Raw genomic sequence first — 24,413 nt, forward strand, 5'->3', positions numbered from 1 at the left:
TCACCTGCCTGCGCGCGGGGGCGCGGCGGCCGCTGCGGTGTTGTTTCCCACTCCCTTCTCTCCCCCCTCAGTTCTTAAATATGCCATAGCTGCTGCGCATTTCCAGCCTGAAACGAGTAGTGCGGTGCCGGCCGTCAGCATCCTTTGATGTACGGCGTAGCAGAGGTGGAGTAATTCGCGGTACCGCCTGCAGTTTGTAGATGAAGCCTCGACGTGTAAATCAGCTAACGCTAAATGCTGGGTGCCGCTGACCTGATTTTTCACACACGTGGCGTTCAGTTCAGCGGACCGCTCCCAAAGGCTTTTGTTTGCTGCTGACAATGCTCGCCATCTCTGCCAATAGGTACCTGGCACCGAAAGCACGCAATGAATGGCTCCTCAGAAGGCTTCGGTTTGGCTGCCGAATCAAGGCATCACTGCAGCACAGACAGAGCCCAGCCGCCCTGCCGGGGCCCCATTCCGACGTGGAGGGACGGTCCCACCTCCCTCAGCCTGCAGGCTGGTTGCTGCGGTTGTCAGCTTGAGGCAGGGGTCCCACACACGCCAGCCTCCTGCACTGCACAGCGGTGGGTGATCCAGTCGTACAGCAGAGCTATCCCGTGCTTTAAACAGGGCTCTGTGGCAAAATAGCTTATCATTTATGCTCGGCTGTAAGACCCGCGATTAAGTGGCTGGTAACAGTTATTCCTTTTTACTTTCGCATTCTCAACTTTGAGAACAAACCAGCTTCCCTCCTAGAATTCCTTCCAAACCCTCCTTCCGCTGAAACCATCAAAGATTCCATAAAAACATTTGCTAAACCTTGGGTGTACAACGTCTCCATCTCAATTAGTTGACTGCTTTTGTATCAAACACCGCTGACGTGCTTGGAGAAGCTCTGCTCACAATGCAGAATTGATTGTATGGCAGATACTCACCTCATATTGGGCTGTAATTCTTCGAGCTTATTCAATGTATCCTCAGTCACATCGTTCTTGCTTTCTGACATCTACCTCTGTTCCTGTGTTTCTTCTTAGGTTCAGCAATCCTTTCCCTCTCTGCACAGGGTTCTACACAGTTTCTTCTAAGACCTGTGGTTTTGTTCAGTCCTGCTTGATCTTCCACAATCCACAACCTGCCTTCAGCATGGTGCCCCGTGCTGCCTGTGGTGCCCTCAGCCTTACTGCTCTGATCTGCTTTTCAAGCTCTTACTGTGCCCTTTACCCTGTGATTCCCCACATCTCTCTCCAGTGCTCCTCCAAGTAACTCATTCCCTCAGTGCTTTTGGGTATGCTGCCTCCATTTGGCTTTCAAATATGTTCTCCTTGGATTCTCTCCGATATGCCCTATTCTCTTTCATAGCCACTGGGGAGGTAATCTGCAGATGTATTTGAAAAGTGCTTTTTGTTGTATGAATATTGATCTGACTGGATCACGGAGGAAAACCATTCTACTGTTCACATTGACACAAGCAAAAAAAGGGTGGAACATGACAGTGACATTTAATGGTAGCACAGTCTGGGGTGGGCCATGCAGGAGGAACTGAGTGCTCTGAATGAAGCAGCAGAAATAGCCAAAATTCACTCTGACAAGCTGTAACATCGTACAGGCAGGGACTTGGGGCCAGTGCTTTGTTCTCAGAAAGCACCCTCACCTGGAGACATTGACAAGGAAGGCCTGAGAGTATTAACTCCTTGTGCTACTGTAGGGATTATGATGAGCTCTGCAGACAGGAACATACAGGGCAAAGACATGGACATAAAGGGATGCTGAATGAGGTTCCCAGTGGGGATGATGCAGCACAGCTTAGGTTGCTGCTGAACCTGTGACCCAGTGAGAGAAGGGAAGGGAAGGTCTTAAGGATGAGAAATCACAAGGGGCAGAGCTGCACTGGTAAAGGAGAGGAGAGGAGAGGAGAGGAGAGGAGAGGAGAGGAGAGGAGAGGAGAGGAGAGGAGAACAGATATAAACGGGCCTTTAATGCAATTAGATTTGGAATTAGGGGAAGATTTACAGCTGGAGGGAAAAGTCCTGGGCACAGTTTCCATAGAAAAACATCAACGAGAGAGTGGGGAGAGAAACAACCAGCAATATCTGTGTTGAGGTACACATTCATTGAGCTCAGATGCCACCTGCTTTCCCATGGCTTGGGAAGACAGGCAATATCTGCAGCTTATTAGTAAACTCCAGAGGTACCTGACTTTCATGAAGCTCCAAGCTCATGAAGATGACTTGGTCACTTGTGCTAATTAGGTTTTTAAGGCTCAGATCTACCTTCACGAGCATGAACATATCAGTGAAAATGTCCACAAAGAGCTCCTGAAAACCTATGCATGGACTAGTCTTTATTTCAGAAGACTTCACCTCCCTTTCCAGCATGACTTCAGTTCCACATTTCCTTTGAATGTAGCTGTGTGATTTGAGTTCTTTGAGCTGTGTGAATGTGAAGAATGGTTAGGAAAAAGAAAAGAAAAGAAAAAAAGAAACAACAAACAAAAACTTAATTGTAAAACATGGTTTTGGACAAAGGAGATCAGTTTTACATGGGCCAGTGTAGTTTCTCTGCCTTCTAAAAGACTAGACTATGTCTATGTACACTGTTCAGAACTTCTATTTTAACTTTCAGAAGTTGAAGAAATAATTATAAACTTGATTGGGAAAGCCCTTGGCTGCATCATTTTCCATTTGAAAAGGTAATGTTCCAAATGGAACAGTTTCTTAAGTCACATCTCTTTAAGGAAATGAAAAACACTGAGCATCCTGGACTGTCACATTTTGAAACAAATACTCGATTGTTTGCATCACAAAATCAGTTTTCCCTAATAGTAAAAAGTCAAAATCCAAACAGTATATTTCAGTTACCTTTACAAAAAAATTTCTAAGTTGAGTTAGCTGTGCGGATTGATTGGCACTGCAAAGATCTGTTCAAGACAACCTACTTTTACTGAATGGATAACCCCAGCATAGTTTGGATATCCAGGCACTCGTTTCCACTTCAAAGATGTTTTTTGGTTTTTTTTTTAGCCTCTGATTCAAGTCACTTGCAAGACATTACCAAGTGCAGATAGCAAATGAATACCTCAGATGTTAGCAAATAGATTTTTGCATACTTGCCCCCCTCCAAGACCGCCACTTTCTGTACAACAGTTACTACTCATTCAGAAGAGCTGGCAGCTGCAGTTAGCTGTGGTTTGAGAACTGGGTCATTTGGAGATACTTGGCCTGGTAATCTCAGCTCTTAAAAGGCTGAAAGGCAATCTCAGCCCCTGGTCCCGATGAAGATGGAGATGCCTTTACAGCGATGTAGGAGAGGAACTAAGGTGATATCATAGGCTAAACATTGCAACTCTTTCCAGCATGAGAACAGTCCCACCAGTAGATCTAAGCCATCAAAACTCGTTCAGCGCAGGTTTCCGAGGCCGAAGAAGGTATTTTTGTCAAAGGGGAGGAGGTGGTACACACAAGTCTCCTGGCTTCTCCCGCACGCCAGTAGATGGAGCTCGGTGTTACCAAAGATCTCGGCACCTCCGGCCGAAGACGTGCGCATTCACACCGTTCTAAGTCAGGCCCGCTGTTTGAATCGACCTTTAATATAAGGTCTTATTTACTTTGTGTTCACGCTTTCAAAGAACTCCTTTCTTAGATTAAGAATGTAACCAGGTTTCCTACTGAAAACTAAGTTGTCATTTGCATTTCCCTTTTTAAGCTGGTTGAAAACTGGCAATTAGCTGTAAAAATTTGGAAAACATTTGAAACAGGCTAGAGGATGCTATCGTCTTTCAAAACAGATATAAAACTAATTTCACTGTTCTCTCAGAATTTAATAAAGTAAAAATGGAGAACAATCCTTTCTCCTTTGTTCTCCTTAGTGCCACATTCAAAAAGCTTGTTTGGCTAAAATGCAAAAAGCTTACTTCTTGCAAGCCTTGCCTCTCTTACAATAGCTCCTTTCTCATCTACCTCTACCCCCATTATTTTTTAAGTAATATAGCAAAACCAAGAGAATTATGGCAACAAATTGATGCATGGTAGTCAAGTCAGATTTCTCTTATGCTTAGGCAAGGACATAATGTTGTCAAGCTATTTGTTTTAAAATACCCTATTTTTAAATTCTTTGTTTTGAAGTCCCTGGTAGTTTGGTAGAGAAATTTGTTCCTTCATTAAAGTAGTTTTTATTTAACCCTCACACAAGCATGTCACTCTCCAGGCAGAGTATAGAATTTTATACATAGCTTGTTTATACAATCCTAATTACAAACAAGTCTAATTTGCAACACATTTGCATTTCTTTTCTGATTCAGGAGAAGTCGACTTCAAATATTGTAAATTTTGATGAAATGCCTGTAGCTGAAACCTCCACAGTTAAAGCTCTGTATATATATATACAAATATCTGTATGTATATATTTAAGATCTGCAGCGCCCACCCCTACATCAAGTTCCATCTCTCCTCTTTTTTTTGCTCCTTAGTCAGTGCACTGGTAAGCAGACAGGAGATGACACATCAGCATCATAAAACAGGACATTTCCTCAGAACTCCTCGTTTTCCCCCCAGGGCAGCTGTGCTGTGCACACATCAATTCTGCACTTTGCAGTACCACACTAAGTTCTTACACGGGTTCTTCCTCAATTCATTCCACTGAAATAAATGGAAATACTTAACTGATCTCAGTGGACTTCATATTTAGTTCTGAATGGCAAAATGTCTTCTCTTTAACTATAAACTATAATTATTTTTAATAAAATTATCTCTTTAGCTGTAATGGAGAAGAAGGAGTTATTTTCTGCCACAATCTGATGAAATTCAGAATCTGACTCAATTTTTATTAAATGGTTAATTTCACTTTTATATGTGAAATATGTATATAAGTTTGGACCACTTTGATAGCCTCACCTGAATTCCTGAAATTTTGAAGCTGTTTCAACAAGTCTTTGAATTCCTGTCATACCTTCTATTTCCTCTCTTGCTGTAGATATGAGCTGTTTTTTTTCTTTTTTTTCTCTACTCTATGGCATTTTGCTCAACAATGCAAAGCTGAATACTTTTGGAAAGCATAGTTACATGGCAAACTTTTATGATTGGTTTGAACTCTGAAGTAGCAGAGGCAAATCTAAAGTCCAAATCTAAAGTCCAGCTTTTGCTTGGGGATGATACAGATAAAAACTTGAAGGGAATTTGGAGCTTTGAGGATAGGAATTCCTCTTCTGATCTCACCAGTTACACGGTGGCCTATCTCTCTCAATGACAGCAGATCCAGAATTCTTAAGCCAAATGTTAAAAGGACTTGGCTTTTCAAACATGTTCTTGTGGGGTTTGCCAAACTTGTCCTTCAAATCTTTCTATGTTAGATATTCCACGGTCTTCTGAAGAAATTCTATCCCAATGGTTTTTTGCCTTTTCTAATAGGTGGTGGAGTTTCTGTGCAACAGACTGTGTGTTATTTTAACATGGACTTACCTACATAAAGAGGAATCACTAATGAAGCATAAGTTATTACATATGTCAGCACAATACAGTCTCTGCAGAAGGCTATGGAAATAAACCTGTTGATGAAAATGTGACATTTTACATTTGCATCAGTTGACTCTTATTTGACTCAGTCTAACAAGATCTGGTAATTAAGTGAAATCAGAACATTCATGCAGTACTTTGCCTCCATTAGTCTATAAATGGGTTTAAAATTTGTGCCCTTTCTCCAATGCAGCTTTCTTTAATAGATATTCACTAAGTTAATTTTGAATGGTACAGTACACTTTACTGACCTCCCATTTAGCTATGTAAATAACCATGGTCATTTTACAATATAGGGAACCTCAACACTTTTTTTTAAACCCTTCTGAGGAAAAGAAGATTAAAGGTACATGAAACTGCAGGTAGTTCCAATTGTGAAAACAGTAATTATATCTTGCATTTATTTTGGATTATGCCTCGATGGTACTGAAAATTCTTTGTGTGATCAAACCACAAGCTAAAGTATTTCTTCTGAGTGTTTGTTTGCACTGTCAAGCTCTTCAATACTACCACTACCTGATTCTTCAATAATATTTCTTCTAACAGGAAAAAAACAGCAGTGTAACTGAAATACATAACCATGAACTAAGAGATATGACATCTCTTTCCAGACTAACCCCATGTTGACATGGCCAGATTCACTTTATGCAGTGCCATGCTTTGTGAATAGCCCTCTTGTCTTCTGTGGGTCCCAGGGCTTGGATGGTACTCAAAACACAAAAGGGTCAGCAAATTCTATTTGTAACCTTTCTGGTTTTCGATTTCTGCAGTTGGAAAAGAGAGATAGCCTTACCTGTGAGGTTTAATTCACACTGAAATTTTCAGATAGACAGCAATGAGAAGTGAAAAGTATTGCCTAAGATAAATACTTTCAGGGCAGCTTCGTTATTGTTCTGGCTACCAGCCCACAGTGCTTTGCATGCAATTTAGTACCACTAGTGGTAGAAATATTTCATTTGCTAGATGTTTAGCCTCTATCTGTTTAAAAACTATACAGAGAATAAAAAGTGAAGTTTGAGCTGGTATTTATCACCCTCCCAAGCACTTATTCCAGTCCTTTCCAAACGGGTTATCATGATACTCAGTGGTCTTAAGAACAGGGGAAAAAGTGAGAACAGAAAGTACGTTATTCCTCTGAAAGGACAGCCTCAGTAGTTACGTCTGGGCACGGCCTCCCTCTGTCAGCAGCTCTGAGTAACTCTTTCCTTCTTTGATGTGGGAATTTATTTATTTATTTTTTTTTTTTGGTGCAGAGCACCTAGTGGTGGAGAGTAACTGAGAATGCTACAGAGTACAACACTTGTGCCATTCTGAATCTGGAAACAGTCGAGCTACAATGTTTGCAAAAGGCAATGTGGGAGAGAAGTTCTGCCTTCTGCATTTCATCCTTCTGCACTCCCAGGTCAAAGAGCCATGGAGGCTGACCTGCATGAAAGTAGCCTGCACTTGCTTACATGGAAATACCTAGTCAGAGACATTTTGAAAGCAAATATAACAATTTTAATTGCCTGGCTCCCCGTCCAAAGCCCTAATTAAGTAAAAGTGCTGCTTCATAGACAATTCAATCATTTAAGGTGGCATTGACAGTGAAAATGAGTCTCGTGCTCTTCTCTCAGGTCCTCCACTGAGCCAACAATGGAGAAACTGCACACTGAGACCAGAGTGGTAAGCTGAGCTATCTGCCTGCAGGACTAGGAGGAAACAGTTAAAGTTCTTTTGAGATATTTGTAGTTGGATCACTACACAAATATGTCTTAAATTCTTGCTTTGTATGGCAATGGCAGAAAAGGAAAACACAAAACTTATCGCTACTTGGAGAAGTAAGATCTCACCCAAAGAGGCAAAAATGCAATGGCAGTACTCCCAGTATGCACAGTGCTAGCTTTTGACTGCACCAGTTGCTATTGCCCTTCCCCAAAAATAATCCAAGTCCTGATGAGGTAATAAAGACCATCTCGCAAACATTTTTCTCACTTTCTACTTGCTTTGTAAGATTGTAGAATCATACAATTATTTCAATTGAAAAAGACCTTCAAGATCATCAAATCTGACCATCCATCTTACTCTGCAAGTCTACTGTTAAACTACGCCCCTAAGCACCAAGTCTACACGTTTTTTAAATACCTCCAGAGACTACTTCCCTGGGCAGCCCGTTCCAATGCTTCTCCCATTAATAAATTATTCCTGATATCACAAATTAAGCTCACCTGGAACAACTTGAGGTCATTTCCTTGCATCCTATAACTTGTAACCTGAGAAAAGAGATGGACACTCTCTTCACTACAACCTCATTTGCAAAAGTTTGTAGAATCATAGAATGAATTGGGTTGGAAGGGACCTCAAGGATCATCAAGTTCCAAGGCAGCGAGCCTCTAGATCAAGTACTAGATCAAACTGCCCAGAGCCCATCCATTCTGGCTTTAAACTTCTCCAAGGACAGGGCATCCACAACCTCTCTGGGCAACCTGTTCTAGCACCTGACCACTCTCTTAGTATAAAATTTCCCCTGACATCTAATCTAAATGTCCATTCCTTTAGTTTAAAACCATTTCCCCTTTTCCTATCACCATCTACCAGTGTAAAAAGTTGATTTCCCTCATGTTTATAGACTCTCTTTAAATACTGGAAAGCTGCAATAAGGTCTCCCTGGATCGTTCTCTTTTCCAGACTGAACAAGCCCAGTTCCCTCAGCCTGTCTTCATAGGAGAGGTGCTCCAGCCCTTGGATTATCTTCCTGGCCCTGCTCTGCACCCTCTCCTAAAGCTCCTCATCTTTCCTGTGTTGAGGGCCCCAGACTTTGACACAGTAGTCCAGCTGGGTCCTCATGAGAGAACAGAGGGGGATAATCACCTCTGTTGTAGAGAGCAATGAAGTTTCCCCTCAGCCTCTGCTTCTTTGGACTAAACAGCTCCAGTTCCATCAGCTGCTCCTCATAGTTCTTGTTTTCCAGTCCCTGATCAGCTTTCTTGTTCATCTCTGAACACACTCAAACAACTTAGTAACTGTTCTTCTTGCAGTGAAGCGTCAAACTGAAGGCAATAATCAAGGTGTGGTGTGACCAGTGCTTTTATACCAGGGGACAATCATTTCCCTAGTCCTGCTGACAATAATATGTCTGATACAAGTAAAGGTGCCTTCTTTGCCACCTGGGCACACTGCTGGTTCATGTTAAGGAAAATAAACTGTACAGTAGAATTAGTGCATGCAGATTCATGATCCTTGAGGTCCCTTCCAACCCTGGCAATTCTGTAATTCTGTGATAGTAATCATCACAGAAATGGTAGAGCGAATGATAGCTTCCCTAAGACAAAACACACTTACCTGTAATGTGTGCTGAATAAAGAAGCTGCTTTTAAACAATCAACTACCAAGGAAAATAAGTAAATAAATAAAATCATGAATAATCTTACAAAAAGAAAAGGGCCACAACTAATTTAATAAGTTATATTCCACAGATGAGTTTCCTGCCCCTACACTGACAGCAGGAAAATAATCTGCGTGGCTTCAAGTAGGCATTTGCTGTCCTGTCCTCAAAAGCTCTTTGAGAGCTGAGATAGCAAGACTTTATGTATACAAACAGAGCACATTTGAAAAATATTAACTAAAGCTAGGATTGAATATGCTCTAATGGAAGTCTCAGATCTGCTTAACAATGAGAAAAGCTGAAACAGATACTTTCCAAGGGAAATGTATACAACTGGACTATTCCAGGCTTTCATGACTCGATCTTTAAAACTGGCCAAGAAGAGATTAAATTTCGTTTACTTAAACAGATTACAAAAGGAACATGTCTCACTGCTTTACCCCTTTGTCAGACGGATTCCAGAGCTGAGGATTAGCTAACAGCTTGGTTTTGCAGCATGTATACATGTACTACCTCACATCTGAAAGGGGAATCTGGTCAGTTTGCAAGACAAGGAGAAACACAAGTTGCTCCAAGTTCTCTCTTTGTGTCAGTCTCTACGGGCAATGCAACAGAGTGCAGTAGGACAGAACGTTAGGGAAAAAGTTTTTAAGTGTTGGTTTCCACTTCTCATTACATGACACGAAAAAAATCCCTTTCTCTTTTTGCTTTTTAGTGCAGAAGTAGACAAATACAGCTTCTGTAACACGAATGACAGTAATGTAAGTACTAATGGCATCAGTCTTATAAACGCATTAGTAACAAAACCCTACAGACACAGGGACTGAGCCCATGTGCCAGCACAAACTCTGGCACAGAGCCCTCAGACAGTCTGTCTGTCTGGGGAGGAAGTGGGAGTAAGCAGCTCCAACCTTCCCGCAACCATATCTACCAGAGGAAACCAGCTCTGCTTCAAAACCAGATGATGTTAGCTGAAGAGAACTGTTCCTCCAGTGTGCAACGACTCAGCTCATTCTACCAGCAGCCACCCCTTCCACAGCTCTTCTGGGGAGGTGGCCCAAGACTTACTTAGAGCTGCAACACCTTCACTGTCTTCCTTTCCAGTTTGTACAAGGCAGTGATGGAGACTTAATAACTGCAAGGCTTGTCCAGGTTAAGCTGTGCACTGAAGATATATCTCAACATTACCACTTGCCTTGCTTTTGGACACATTCCTCCCCACAGTTCTCCAAAACCATGCAAAGAGCCTTTTGGACCACTTACCTTCAAGTCTTTTACTTCTGAATGTTTACAAGCAACACATTTCCTCCAACTGTGTCTGAAAACATGAAGTCTAGAGTAACTATTATTGGGCTTCAATTAAAGCAAAGTTAAACCATTTTTAGTTGAAAATTTAATCTATTTCTAAGGATTTATAGTAGATATGCTTTGGCCATAGTCTCTTTTTGGCCGTATTGCATTCTTTTTACTTCTGTGAGTAGAATCCATGTTTGTTGTTTTTCTATTTCTTTTCTAAGAACAGACATTCACTGCTAAGTGATGAGATCAGTGCAAGGTTTGCTCTAAAACTAATATCTCCTATTTTAATATGTTGGCCCAAGATGCCAGAAGCAGATGTTGGTGGTATCTGTTACACACTGTTGCTGTGGGACAGATGGCAGCAGAGGGGTGGTGTGACAAAATGACATCAGACATGGAAGTGCATATGGAGCAAAGGTATGCCATTGACTTCCCCCGTGTGGACAAAATGGCACTCATTAAAATTCACCAATGCTTGCTGAACATTTATGAGGTCCAAAGAGTGGATGTGAGAACAGTGAGGTGATACATGCAATTCATTGCTGGTGAAAATGCATTGCTAGTCTTGGTGACTATGTTGAAAAATAGTGCTTTGTAGCTGGGAATGTGCTCTATCAAATAGTGTTATTGTGCTCTTTATATCTGTTGTTGCTTCCATGGAAATAAACAGGAGGCATTACTTTCAGAGCAACCTATGTACAAGGTTAGAACTTCACTCACATTTTCAGACTGCACAGAAGAACTCATTCATGAATAAAGTAAGCAAGATCAGATACCTCACAGTGGTGACAAACATCCAGTGTTCTTTCATGAGGTAAGAGTAGTTTTCCAGAAGATCTTCCTGACAAAATGTAATAGTAGTGATGGCAGCTGCAATGATCAAGAGGACATAATCAGCTCAAATGGGAGTAGAAATACAGAAATTACCTAACATAATTTAATCATTATATTGTTAAACGACTGCAACAACCAGAACTGCCTTAAAGCATACGTGTCCAACTTGCTGGTTTTATGGTTTTATTGCCCTCTTTTTCCCCACTTTTTCCCACTTTAATTAAAAATACTTGAAAAAATAGAAAAAGTCTTGTTACTTATATACATCAATGATACCATATATATCTATATTTAGTCCAAAACAATTCCTCTTCACTCAGTGCTGCCCAGGCAAGTTAGTGGTTTGGATACCTGTGATTTAAAGTAATACTTGAGGTCTACGTGCAGAAAGACACCTTGCTACCTTCTGGTTGTCATTCTCTGTACAAAAGGAGTGCAACAGGTATAGTTACCTGCTGTCTTTTGTAGATAAGAATTATCTCACTGATGCATACAATTGTTCTGTTTGCATATGTGGTAATTACATGCACTTGCTTCCTTCTAGGCCTTCCATTACTCTTCTCAGTGAGCGCGGCGATAAAATGCCAACAGTGCAGTTACAGAGTTGAAGGTCTGCTCTTTATTTAATCACTACAAAGCAAGGAGAATGCCTTCTTGTACTGCCTCACCAAGAATTAGTTACTGAGGGGTTAGCTACCACGCATTTACAGCTGGGTAAGAGCAGATGCACTGCCAGCTACTGCATGTTAAATTAGAGGCTGCAAATGCAACCTCTAATTTTACTTTACTTTGTGGTAACTTGCTCCTGGGCACGTACCCTTCACGTTAACCCTAAATTAACACAGCTAAGAAATATTTTTTCACAGGTAACCAAGGAATCACAAATAAACTCTGGATCCTTTACAGCTATAGCTTGGAGTTTTGTTATTTATTTAACTTCTAATAAGGCTGATGAAGTCAAGATCTCTTGGGAGCTGTCATCTTTAACTCCAAGTGTCTTTTCCACAGCTCCTTTCCAAATACACAGGGAGCTGAAAGTTGCTTTAATCATACTAGTCCTGCTGAATCTGTTAAAACTCAGACTAATATGATGTCAGCTGCAAGCCCAGCAGGATACTTTCAGGAGATCAGATTTCTTTAAATTATAAAAACACACTCTTTACAAGGAGCAGCAGACCTTTAACGTCAACATTTTATAATCCAGGTTGTAGTTGGTTATTTCACCCTGCACTTAGAATAACAATCTCAGCTTGATTGGCCTCATGCTGCCATACAGATGTCTGACGTGGAAAATGCAGCAGAAACATTAAGCAGCATAATTAAAACACGTGACTTCTTCACCAAGGCCAATATTGCCCTGTTTACATTCAGTGTTTTATGGAGTATATTATTTTGCATTATAATTTTATTTAGAAGTACTTAAGCTTAGTCCCTTTCACACTGTTTTTCAATATGCAGCACAGACTCTTGCCACTTCAGGCATTGGTGCTTCAGCAAAAGATATTCATAACCAGACACAATAAAAAAAAATAAAATAAGATACATCTTAAAGAGCCAAAAAGGAAAGGGAAGCAGAGGGAATTCAGCAGGTTCTCAACTAGTGTACATTGTGTTGTGTTTCATCTTTAATTACAGACCTTGCACCTGCCGAATGGTTATGAGAGATGTTTTGTAGAATCTGGTATGCAAGAGCAGCTTGGTTTGGTCAGTTGATTGCAAGGGATGGGATTTAATAGAGCAGATAATCTCCTCAGTTCTGCACTCCACAGGGGTGAATCCTCATACTCTTTTTGCTAAGCAGAATATTAGCCTGATGTTTGATCTGACAGTTTGCAATGTCACTGCTATTGCTACTCACTGCAATCCTAACAGACTGTACCAAAATACAGTAAGAAGCCAAAAGAAATATAAAATCTTTCTGGTGGGAGGCCAGCTTCTGACACTTTAATTACTTCACTCTGGTTACAGGTTCTAGTACTGGGAATAACACTGTATTTGAAATAAGAACGCCAAATGGAGGTTCCCTGGTGATGGTATCAAATAGGAAAGTAAGAGCCTCAGTGCTTAAACATGCCTTTCAATATAAACCTTTCTTTTTCTCTGCCTAAAAAGATAAATTAAAGAAGCTCAACAAGAAGAATAACAGAATATGTGCTGCACCTGGGCAGATGAGTCCAGCAGCTGTGTTTGTTTCCTACAATATTAAGTAGATCTGGTCTTCTCTTCAGATATGGGACTAATAAATTTTATGTAAAAGCATCATAAGCTTTGAATGTAACCAGATAGGTATTGCCTAGGCTTTAGACAGGTTCTTCATGTAGGGCTGAAATATCATCCTTCACGAAAACAGCAACAAAGGAAAGCACATTTCTGAAATTGCTCCTTTTATCTTATCAATTCCATGTCTTTCTATTGCAGCCTTTGTCTCAACAAGCTCAAGATCATGCCCTTCTTGTGGTGAATTAAAACATTACCTTTGAAAGGCTGCCAAATGTACATCAACAGTGAAGAATGAGCTCTCTGCAGAATTAACATTGCATCACTAATAAAATGTCAATAGTTCAAAACACATCTTCATGTTATTAACACAATAACTCCACAGCCCTAGCACAAGTCTGCTTTCCAGTCAGTTTCTATAATCTGTAACTTCTGACATTTTAACGCCAGCCCTTGGAATTTCCAAAGTTCCTTTTTACAGCACTGGGCACGACCATTCATTCTCTTTATTCCAGCCTCCTTCTCATCCAGCTGCAACTCATTTTGATTTCTCTGCTGACTCAACCACATGCCACAAATGACTTGGAAATAAAGGTCAAATTTCAAGGCAGGCTATAAATATCTTGAGTTGGAGGTATACACAAGGTTCAGAAACACGCATGCTTTGCCTTATCCATCCTATATTAGTCGCTAGGAAGAGATGAGAGTTTCATTTTGTTTTTTGATTTAAGTTAGTAAAGACATTCTCTTGAATTCAAAGACATTCTTGAATTCAAGAGAACGTCTTTGGGTAGAGTAACCAAACTTAGACAGAAATGGGACTAGTTCAGTTTTGTGGCTGGTAGAGCATATGATACTAGAGAATTAATGCTTCATTGCCTAAAAGTCCTCTAACAAACACAACTGTAATTAACAATTGCCTGCTAGGATGCCTAGCAATAGTGGTGAAAGAGTCGTAACAAGCATTTAGCGTGTGTACTTGGGTGTATAAAGCAGTACTTCAGCCAGGAACATTTCTAATAAGTCTCATAGGAGCCAGTGGTTCAATTTGATTTCACAGACAAGTAACATCAGATCCTGTATCTACTGAATATTGCTGGCATTGCTTACTGTAGCTTTCAAAGAACACAGGCTTCTGTCACATACCTTTCCTGAGGGCAAACTGCTTTCTCTTTTACTCAGGAGCAGACTGTTACACTAATTAAAATGCAAGTCTCTCTCTCATTATTCAGGAGGCCACCAGACTCTGCATATTCCATGACAGTTCCAAAAGGTATGATCTGCAGTTTTCTCCCTTCCCCAAAGGCCTACACTTCTAAACAATTAGAATATTTATTAGTGAACGGCTGTCTCTCAGTCAATACTGTAACTATGAAAAGCACACTGAAGTTTTAAAGGAATACCCTGCACAGAATCTAGGATTTTAGGACAACCAGGCAGGCTCTCTTCCTATAGGACATCTGAAATTTGCTGAGCATTGCCTATATGTCTGAACTTTCCTTCATATCTACAGAAGACAGTGCAGCATATTTTCAACCTCTTGAAAAGGGGAAGAGAAGAGGAGAGCACAAATCATAGGAGATCTTACTGGGAAGATAGGAAATGGAGAAATGGGGTACCCCAGTGTGCTATTTTGCACTTCTGAATATATGGTAGGCAAGACCATATCCATTCCAGGATAGTCTCCTGGAATGTGTTTTGGGAAGTGAAATGATCTTTCTGACAAGCACAACACAGCTATAAGTTGAAATCACAGCTCGATGGCCTCCTAAAGTCTTTTTTAGAAGTCTTGTGAAAGGTGCTTTTAGCTTTTCTGAATAGGATATCACTGCATTATCACTTGCCAGTTCTGCATGATATTATCCAGAAAGTTTTGTCAAGCCTTCAGCATGCCACGTAGCTGTTGCACACGAGTGGTCAGTGCACTCTGTGTCCTTTGGCAGGGGAAACCACTCAATGTGCAGCATCATGGAGGCTGGCATATGGCAGCACAGTTACAGGAATGAGAGTTCATCAGCCTCCTTAGATCAGCCTTGCCAATAAATAACATGCTTCTGATAACTACATCCTCTAACTGACACATTTTTGGGAAAGAAAAGGGAAAATCTTTGGTTAGATTCAAGTATGGACTCCACGCTCAGATGTCTAACCTCTTTTCTCTATTTCCTCTTCTGTATTCCCACAGACTCCTCTGTGTCACTAGTTCTTAGGAATGCTAGAAGGCCATAGGAGCCTCTCTCATAACAAAGCTGCCCTATGGGTGCTGTTTTGCTGCAAAGAAAGTATCAGCCACTTACCCTGTCAGCAACCAGCCTCTCTGAGCAAAGGTAGGTTTCCCCCCCCCCTGCAGCTTTCAGTAGCTGCCTTTCACCTCTTCGTTTCACTCAGCAAACTATTAGCTGAATGCCAGCAGAAGCACAGATACCTTTCAATATCTGGGCTGTACTTAAGGTTTACATGGCACGAATTCTCCACACTTTCCATTTTGCTAGTGTTAGATGGGAGCACAATTCCTCAGGCTTGCTTAATTGAGAGAAGCATTAAGTTCAACAGGAAAAAGTGAAACAAGGCAGACATAAAGAGGGGGATAAACCTGTGCATACTAAAAGAAACATCACTGATGAAAAGAAAAAGAAGAGGGAGCTAACATTCAGTGAAAAGTGTCATTTTCTACACTTGCATTTTATAGGGAATCCTTCATACTGACCATTAGAAAAGTAAAAGAAAAAAACTGTAGGATTACTTCATTAGCATCTTTTTTTTTTTTTTTTTTTTTAATACTGTACCAGGATTCCAGATGCTGCAGAAGCTACTGAGCATTTCAGCATACATTTCTCCTATACTACAATTGTCACAAGTTGTCATAATTCTGGTAACACATTGTACAGTATTTGATCACTGCTTTAATCCTGAATTCAAAGGGTTTTGAAGAAATGAAAGGGACTTCATTACACACTCAGAAAAGGTGGGCTTTGGTAGTTTGGCATTATTATACTGTCTGGTATTATTTTCCACCTTGAATGTTTTGATTCTGTCACTGTTTCTGTTGAAATATCAGCAAGGTGCACATTGATACTGGTATTCCAAATATAGACAACTTCACTTCTGTCATACATGCTTATTCCAATCAGTCCCTTTCATGCTAACATGGCAATGAATGTTGTAACAGCACTGGAGCTGCTTTCCAAACAGGATTTAGGAGGGCAATACCCATGAGATCTACTCCTGAAGAGCAAACTAAGCACAAATAAAGCATTCAGCGAAAAAAAAACCAAAAAACAAAAAACTGCTTATTGGAGGATAAAGAAGAAGAAAAGCATCAAATTATTGTTTAGTTTTCTTGTGCTTAGTCTCCAAATGTAATTTTCAACTTTTTTTTAGTTTGCTGCAGGAGGGAATACACTTTTCTAATCTAAGAAATAGCTAGAAGAACTAAGTTATGTTTAACATTACATCACACTTCCTTAGTCCAGGCCATCAGCACCTGCCACCTGTTATATTAAAAGAGGCAAAACAGCCTGACTAAAGTAACCATAAACCATGGGTGGAGGCAGGAGGGAGGGGGTGTTAAACCAACCTACATCTGCAATTTCCATCATGGACAACATCACTCAACACTTAAAGGGAAAAGAAAGCAAGGGGGTAACAAGACCACCACGAAATGGAAAGAACATCAGAATGCAACAGACTGGTTCAGAAAAATTTCCTTTGCCACAGTCCTCAGTACCTGCTCCCACTCCTGCCATCATGGAATGGCTTGGGTTGGAAGGTCTCTTGAAGACCACCCAGTTCCAACTCCCCTGCTGTGGGCAGGGCTGCCTCCCAACAGTTCAGGCTACCCAGAGCCCCAACAAACACCTTTTTTATTGGTAATATTGAACTACACCATCAGAAGCAGAACCTTCCAGCTAAGAAAGTAAAACAATCAGTGTGAGTTATCATAGAAACACGGATTGGAAGGAATCTTAACGACTTTCAGTTTCAACCCCACTGCCACAGTCAAAGCCACCTCCTACCAGTTCAGGCTGACCAGGGCCCCATCCAACCAAGCCTTGATCACCTTCAGGGATGGAACATCCAGAGCCTCTCTGGGTAACTTGTTTCAGAGCTTCAACACCTTCTGAGTACAAAATTTCTTCCTAATATCTAATCTAAATCTACCCTGTTTTAGTTTAAAATCATTCCCCCTTGTCCTGTCACTAACAGAACATGCTGGTCTGTGGATAAGCTCCCTTTAAATACTGGAAGACTGCAGTGAGGACTCCCCGGAGCCTTCTATTCTCGAGGCTGAACAAGCCCAGCCAAAAGCATTCACAGAAGATATTGATGGAAGAGATGGGGCTAATAGGAAATAATGCTAGCAAATACAAAGCCCATTTGATGGAAGAGCTGATACATCACACACACACTTCTCAAAAGAAGGGAAAACAAAGGAGAATCTGTTTTCTTTACTTTTGTACATCTAACTCTCCTGCAAACGTTTACCATAGAAGTGTCTTTTGCAGTCACCTACAGTCTTATAAGTCCTACATAGACCAATAGGTTGACAAATGCCAGCCTGGAAAAACATCAGCTTTCACCTCTCCTAGTGCAGTCTGAAGTCCATTCTGCTCCTCAACTCCTTTATGCCAGGAGAATTAGTCATCATTCTTACCACCCCAAGGCTGTTACTAGTGAAAAGTAACACATAGTTCATGGCTGTAACTCAGCTATTCTGTTTTGCTTGTTTGTTGACTGGAGTGCAATTGTGGTATTGTGTTCTTTTAAATTAGCTCTGCTGGGAGGATTTTCATCAGAAGACTCAGCGTATTCTTCATTATTCCGAGACTGAAAAGAACAAGTAAGAGGATGATGTATGGCAGAATGGGCTCTAGTTAACAGGTAAGGCAAGCTGCCGAATCAAGACTACAGAGAAGAAAAACTGTTAGAATAACCCAGCTCTGCTTCTTGTACTACTCTGCTACCTGTGTACTACTTGATCATGTGCCATCCCCATCCATTCTGGTAGCAGACGTTATCCACAGTCCCACTCACCACAAATGGAGTTCATTTCTCAAAACTACATTGGGACAACTAATTAACTCAAGTTAGCAGATGTTAACGCATCACCTGACAGACATCTTTTGTTGTATCATTTAAGCAATAAGGTTGGGGGCATGATGCGTTAAGCTGGCTTCGAGAAATAGGAAAAAAAAAATCTATTTAACATCACAATCTAATTATGAGAGGTTCCAACCTAGCCAGAAGCCTTTGTTCAAACATTAACTGTTGCATGTGAGGTTATGCATAGGTATCACAATTTACACCAATAGAACATAACTCTACTAAGAACATGACTTCAGAGGATTATGGCTTTGAAAGGCAAATCCCTAACCAAGGTCATTTCTGGGAACGTAACCCTTAAGAGCTGGCAGAAAGTGTTCCTCTCCTTTAGGAGTAATGGCTATTATTACACACTGGTATTCAAGATCTTCTATGAAAAATACATTCATAATTGTGTTCTAAAGTTACACAATAATTGTGTAACTTTATTGCCTTAGAAATATGTAAGATATGCCAATATGAGGTAACACTGTAATCCATCCATCTTCCCCATTTTTTTTTAAATAATCACAAACACATACTGAATCTTATATATTTTTTCAGATATGTCCTAACATAGTGAAGAAATAGTCTAGCTTTGAAAAAAGCCTCCTTTGTGTGACAGTCCATCAAACTTATTGCCTCTCTGGGTAACTTGCTGTGTTCCCAATAATGTTATTTCTTGTTTCTCCCAATTTCAACTGCTGAAAACAAAACGTTGTATTAGAATCACTAAAGGAACAGCTTTTCCTGACTCCCTTCAAGGCAGAGGGTAAAGACCTGCACACCTAAAAATACTGGTATGGACAGATGTATTTAGCAAAACCTGGCACAGCATATTCATAGTGAGGGCCTCCATTTTAGTCTAACTACCATGGAGAAGCCTGCCATGGCAGAGTTTTGCAAGTGGAGGGCATCCTTTCTTCCAGGGAGGATCAACACAGGAGAGTCAACCCAGTTTAGAAAACAAAACAGACAAGTAAAAAATACAGAATTTAAATGTTTAACACAAGCAACTCAGAGAGAATGGGTGCCCAAATCTCTGTCACTTCATGATTCAGGTTTATCCCATACTGGACCAGATATACAGTCTCCATCAAGCCTACTGGGATTTCAGCTTCCTTTCATCTGAGATGCCTTCTGGAGCATCTAACACTGGAAGGACAGGGACATTATCAAAAAAACAATTAAGATATCAGTGCCTTAGAAGACAAAATGACAAAAATAACTTGCCAGTTCATGTTATTGGCTGTGTACAATATAGGTATTTCCTAAGGGCTAGGAGCAAGCCAAAAATGCTCTACAAACGAGAAGTTTGATGAACTCCATTTTCCCCATGCCAACAAAACTCTGTCAGCTGTAGCAGGCAGTGACCTTTGCTGGAATCAGAACTGCAGGCCAAAGACATTCTGCAGCTTCCCTTGAGACATCATCAGTGCTGTTTCACCAAGAGAAAAGAGTCTGAGCATTGGTGGCTCTAAGCAAACACCAATAGCACAAAAGAATACAAATTGCCACTTCCTCAGGCAAAAAAAAGTAAAGGCATGCAGCACATTACTGCTTTGCAGTCTGGGCAATGGGTTGCTTTCCCAAAGGACTCTATCCTCACACATAACATGGCGCAGACTGACATGAAGCCACGTACTCCATCCTAACAGAAAGCACCACCATAATGCTAGGATTGTAACCTGCTGCCTCTACAAAGCCTTCTTCTGTTCAACTGCAATGGAGTAGTGCAGCTGATCTGATCGGAAAGTGCTGCACTTACTTTGAAGGCAGGGAGAGGATTTCTCTAAAGCGTAATGTTTTTTCTTCAGTCTAGTTTTGACTTACAAGTCATTAAAAGTTACCTTGACTCAAAGCCGAAATTTTTCCAATGTTTTTTGATTTCCTCCCTCAAAAGCCTGCTCTGTCCTTTCAGGCTTACCATTGCCTCAGAGAGCTTTCTGTTCACAGTAGAGTTCTCTCTAGCCAAGCACATGAAAAGCGGCCTTGATGGTGGGTGGCTTTCAGCTGTGAAGTGTGACACCAGCCTCCGCCTTCCTCTGGCACCCACACCTGCCCCATATAATTCACATCACGCTCTCAAACGAGTTCACAAAGTCCTTTGATACAAGTTCATCAAGGTCTTGCTCAGCCGCAGGGATACGTATCATTTCCCATAATGAACCTGCCAAGAACCGAGTCTGCTGAGTACAATGGGCTGCAGTTTTGCACCAGTGGGTTTCAGCTGAGAACCAAACAGGTGTAACAAATCAGGCACAATGTGCCCCCCACATCAAACACAGGCACCTCCTGAATAGTAAACAGACCATGGGAACCTCTAAAAGCTCTCTGGCTGTGCCTCACTGAATGCAAAAGATTCATGTACTGTTGCATTTTTGCCAAAAAAAAAAAAAAAAAAAAGAAACAACAACAACAACAAAAAAAAACACAACCAAACCAACAAAAACCAACCTGTGAGAGAAAGGCTGTGGACTAATCCTTCTTCCTCTAATGCCAGCCTGATCATCAAAAGTTTTGCTGTGCCCAGCTAATGCAGAGGGCTGTCCTCCCTCCCACATCAGCTGTTGTAACTGCAGGCATATCATCCCAACATCAATTTACCAGTACTAAAGCAGAATGAGAGGAGCATGCCTCATCTGTTCTATGCATGTGAATAAGCCAATTACACACACACTTAAAGATCCTTGAAGAGCCAGGCTGAAAGTCACCTGTTTGCTCTAAATTTGGAGCTATAACCATGATCCTCCTCTCAGATTTGTAATACAGATTGCCTATAGACTTAAACTTGTTTCCCCTCCTGAATGATGCTTTCCTCATTCAATTAGCAGGTGCTACTCTCTGCATTATCATGCCTAGTGTGCAATTAAGAACTGCTTCAGATTATTTATATCCAAGAGTCCACTTAAAACAAGCATCTCTTAACTTTTTTCTTTTATAGCTTCTGCCATTCTTTAATGAATACAAGGTGATTTCTTGGAAGAGGGAGGAGAAATATAACATCCTGCACCCTGGTCTTTAAATGCTTGCTGAATCTTATTGCCAGTTTTCTGCCTTTCTTCTCGCTTGTTCTCCATCTCAGATCACTGCCTTTGCTTAATGAATTTAAGCACTTCTGCAACAGTGCCGAGCCCTACTTTCCTTCTGACTTCCCCTAGAATCTTCAAACCTCGGGTTTCAAAGTGTCACCAGGTTTTTTTCGTCACATAAACAAAATTCTCTTTTGCCTCCTCCTCTGTACTCACTCAGCGCTTCCTTTCTAAATAAATGATTATTTTCCTAAAACCAGTCCTATGGCCTGTAACCCCCAGAGGCGATATTAGGGCAGTGAGTAGAGCTGATGAAAGTCATTATCATTTCCCAATAGGCCTAGCCAAACATCGGGATGCAAGCACTTACTGAGGAAAAGAGAATGTCTGGTGGTGGACTTTGCAGCAACTGGTGCTGCTTATTGACCCTGCCTATAAATACATGAGTCAATAAGAAGTGAGCTGCTGTGCCCACTGACGTAAGGGAGCACGCACAGCCGGCTGAAATGAGCCCTTTCTCTTTGATGAACATCCAGTAATGGGTTTGCAGCACCTGAAGCAAAGCTTTATTTCAACACGTATCTTAAAAAAGCAGCAACTGCTGTCCATGCCCCAGTGATCAGCGTAATTGAGTTTGTGACATAATATCACAGTGTTTACTAAGAAAGCGACAGATGTTCATTACTGTTTTCTTTTTTTAAATGGGCACGTACGTATATCATGATCACACTGAGGGCATTCCTGCTGAAAACATCGCTTCTTTAATTTCGAAGGGGATGTTAAGGTTTGTTTAAAAAACATAAGCTCCGTGCAAAGAGCAGCAGATGGAGTGAACAAGCTCACCTGCTGCTTTAGTGAAAAACAGCCGAGGAAGAAGTTGTGTGTCTTTAAAAATGCACGAGATATAATCTGTAATTGTTTCCTGAGGAGAGTGCACATTGAGGAAGGTGGCACAGGTCTGGGCAGAGGGCTGAAGGGAGGAAAAGGAAAGGCTGGCTCTGTAAAGAGCGGCTGCTGAACCTCACAAGGAGGGAGAAATGAAGCACACGGTCTTATTTTCTGCTCCATAAAACAATATATTCAGAGGAAGTAGATCTTAGCTGTAAACGGCCCATGAAAGAAATTCAGTAGTTGTGTTTGGGCAACCCAGGATCCTGATAGGGATGTTACTGTCTCCAGAGTGAAGTTGCACTGGCCTGAAATTACATGATTTACCCCACCTTTGTCCTGGCTCTTTAGGATACACCAACCTGTCTGACTGCTGTTTCTTAGCCAGTCCAATGAGAGGTTCAAAAGCCACCTTTCTAGGGGCCATGAGCAGTCTGAAGGAAGATTTCAAAGATTCAGCACCCTTGTCCTGGCAGACATGGCTTTCAGCAGCTGCTTTCAGTGACTGCTTTCATTTCTAATGAAAGGGTAATGAAGCTGTGAGGGGTCTGGAGCACAAGTCTTATGGAGAGCAGCCGAGGGAACTGGAACTGTTCAGTGTAGAGAAGAGGAGGCTCAGAGGAGACCTTGTTGCTCTCTACAACTGCTTGAAGGGAGGTTGTGGTGAGATGGGGGTCAGCCTTTTCTCCCAGGGAACAGCGATGGGATGAAAGGGAATGGACTCAAGTTGCACCAGGGGAGGTTCAGGTTGGATGCTAAGAAAAGCTTCTTCTCAGAGAGTAGTGAGGCACTGGAATAGGCTGCTCAGGGGGTGGTGGAGTCACTGTCGCTGGAGATGTTCAAGAGCTGAGGGACATGGTTAGTGGGCATGGTGGGAATGGGTTGGTGGTTGGACTAGATGGTCTTCATGGTTTTTTCCAACCAGAATGATTCTGTGATTCTATGACTACATTGCTATGGATGTGCAAGAATGGCACAGTAATGCACTGCACTCCAGATGCTGTAGTAGCAGTCAGTCAAAATGATACAGACAGTGGGAAAAACATATTAGACAAAACCCGTTTGAAAAAGCTTTGCAGAAGATACTTATGAAGAAATTGACATTGTCCCTTTTGGCGGTAAAAAATTCTGGGAGTATGGTTTTTACCTTGAATATTTAGAATGCAATTCCTATTACAATCTAGGCTACATGTACAAGATCAGAATGTCCTGCCTTGAGATCAGCATCTCAAGTATCTCAGAAAGCAGGAAGCAAAGGAGAGAGCAACTAATTACCCTTCTATCTTTCTTTAAACGACACAGATGTAACACAGCAGCATGATACCACATTTATGAAAGCACCCATCTGATGTCACACCTGCTATGAACAGGCAAGAGAAGCATTTCCTTTCCACTATACAGGCTGCTGCCATTGCCAGCTTGCTTTGCAGCAGGACAGGGCTGCCTGCAACATGTTTTGCTCAGTTAAAAATATCTGAAGCCTGGCCTTTAGGGCCTGTGTTTGTGTACATATAACAGTCCCAAACGTTGGAGCTGAATTAATGCAACCTTTTGTGAAGGCTCAATAAGCTGTCTTTGTTCTCTTCTGAATTGAACAATTCACTGCCTTACATAAATTAATGTATAAATAAATCCTAACATCCTGGAGTAAGAGCTGGGGCCTTGAATGAGTGTTTAACCACCACACAGTCAGGCTTTCTGGTGCATGAGTGTGTGTACCTTCATCATTAACCATTTAATTACTTTAGGCCAAATAAGTTGTAACAGAATGCACTGTGTCAGGGCAGCATCCAGTTCTCTATTCAGGGCGCTCTCTGGAGAAGAAAGAGGGACAAATTCAAATAAATTCCCCTGGACAGGGAAGATGTGAATGCTTTTATCTCTGCTTTTATCAAATAAGGGGATAAGAAGCAGCTGCCATCATTTCATGCTGAGCTCTGACATGATACAGATGCTTGCATCGTACCCCACAGATGAGAAACCAAAAAGGGACAGAAAAATTTGGGACTCCTAAGAACAGCTCATTTCTGAGGCTGAGACTTGGGCTGCCAGGTCCCCTGGGACAGAAGAGAGGCTTTGAGGGTCTGCATATAGACAGGAGCATCTAAAATGGGCATCAGCTGCCTGAATCCTTTTGGAAGTCTATCACCTTATTCACACCCCAGGGCAGCAGGGTGCTTCCTAAATGAGGGCCTGAATAAAACCTGA

The 24,413-nt window shown here is 41.3% G+C and overlaps 1 protein-coding gene across 6 annotated transcripts in view; it reads right to left on the reverse strand.

Annotated features, from left to right (window-relative positions):
* Nucleotides 1-14: 14 nt before the first annotated feature.
* Nucleotides 15-24,413, reverse strand: part of LOC149918398 (uncharacterized) — a 99,940-nt gene continuing 75,541 nt past the window's right edge. For 2 of the 6 annotated variants that reach the window (XR_016464986.1, XR_016464985.1), the window contains exons 5-8: nucleotides 10,929-11,022; nucleotides 10,117-10,171; nucleotides 7,697-7,741; nucleotides 2,530-5,521 (exon numbers count right to left, since the gene is read on the reverse strand). Coding sequence is in view for 4 of the 6 variants with exons in the window: in XM_090136941.1 (XP_089993067.1) it covers nucleotides 4,604-4,616; nucleotides 5,436-5,521; nucleotides 7,697-7,741; nucleotides 10,929-11,022; nucleotides 20,136-20,266 (369 nt within the window). In the remaining 2 variants the exon portion in view is untranslated. Of the gene's footprint in view, nucleotides 2,412-2,529; nucleotides 5,522-7,696; nucleotides 7,742-10,116; nucleotides 10,172-10,928; nucleotides 11,023-20,135; nucleotides 20,553-24,413 lie in introns of those variants that run through there. The other 4 variants (XM_090136944.1, XM_090136943.1, XM_090136941.1 and 1 more) reach the window with 4 other exon arrangements.

The sequence above is a fragment of the Phasianus colchicus genome, chromosome 3, assembly GCF_987193195.1.
Source record: "Phasianus colchicus chromosome 3, bPhaCol1.hap1.1, whole genome shotgun sequence".
NCBI lineage: Eukaryota > Metazoa > Chordata > Aves > Galliformes > Phasianidae > Phasianus > Phasianus colchicus.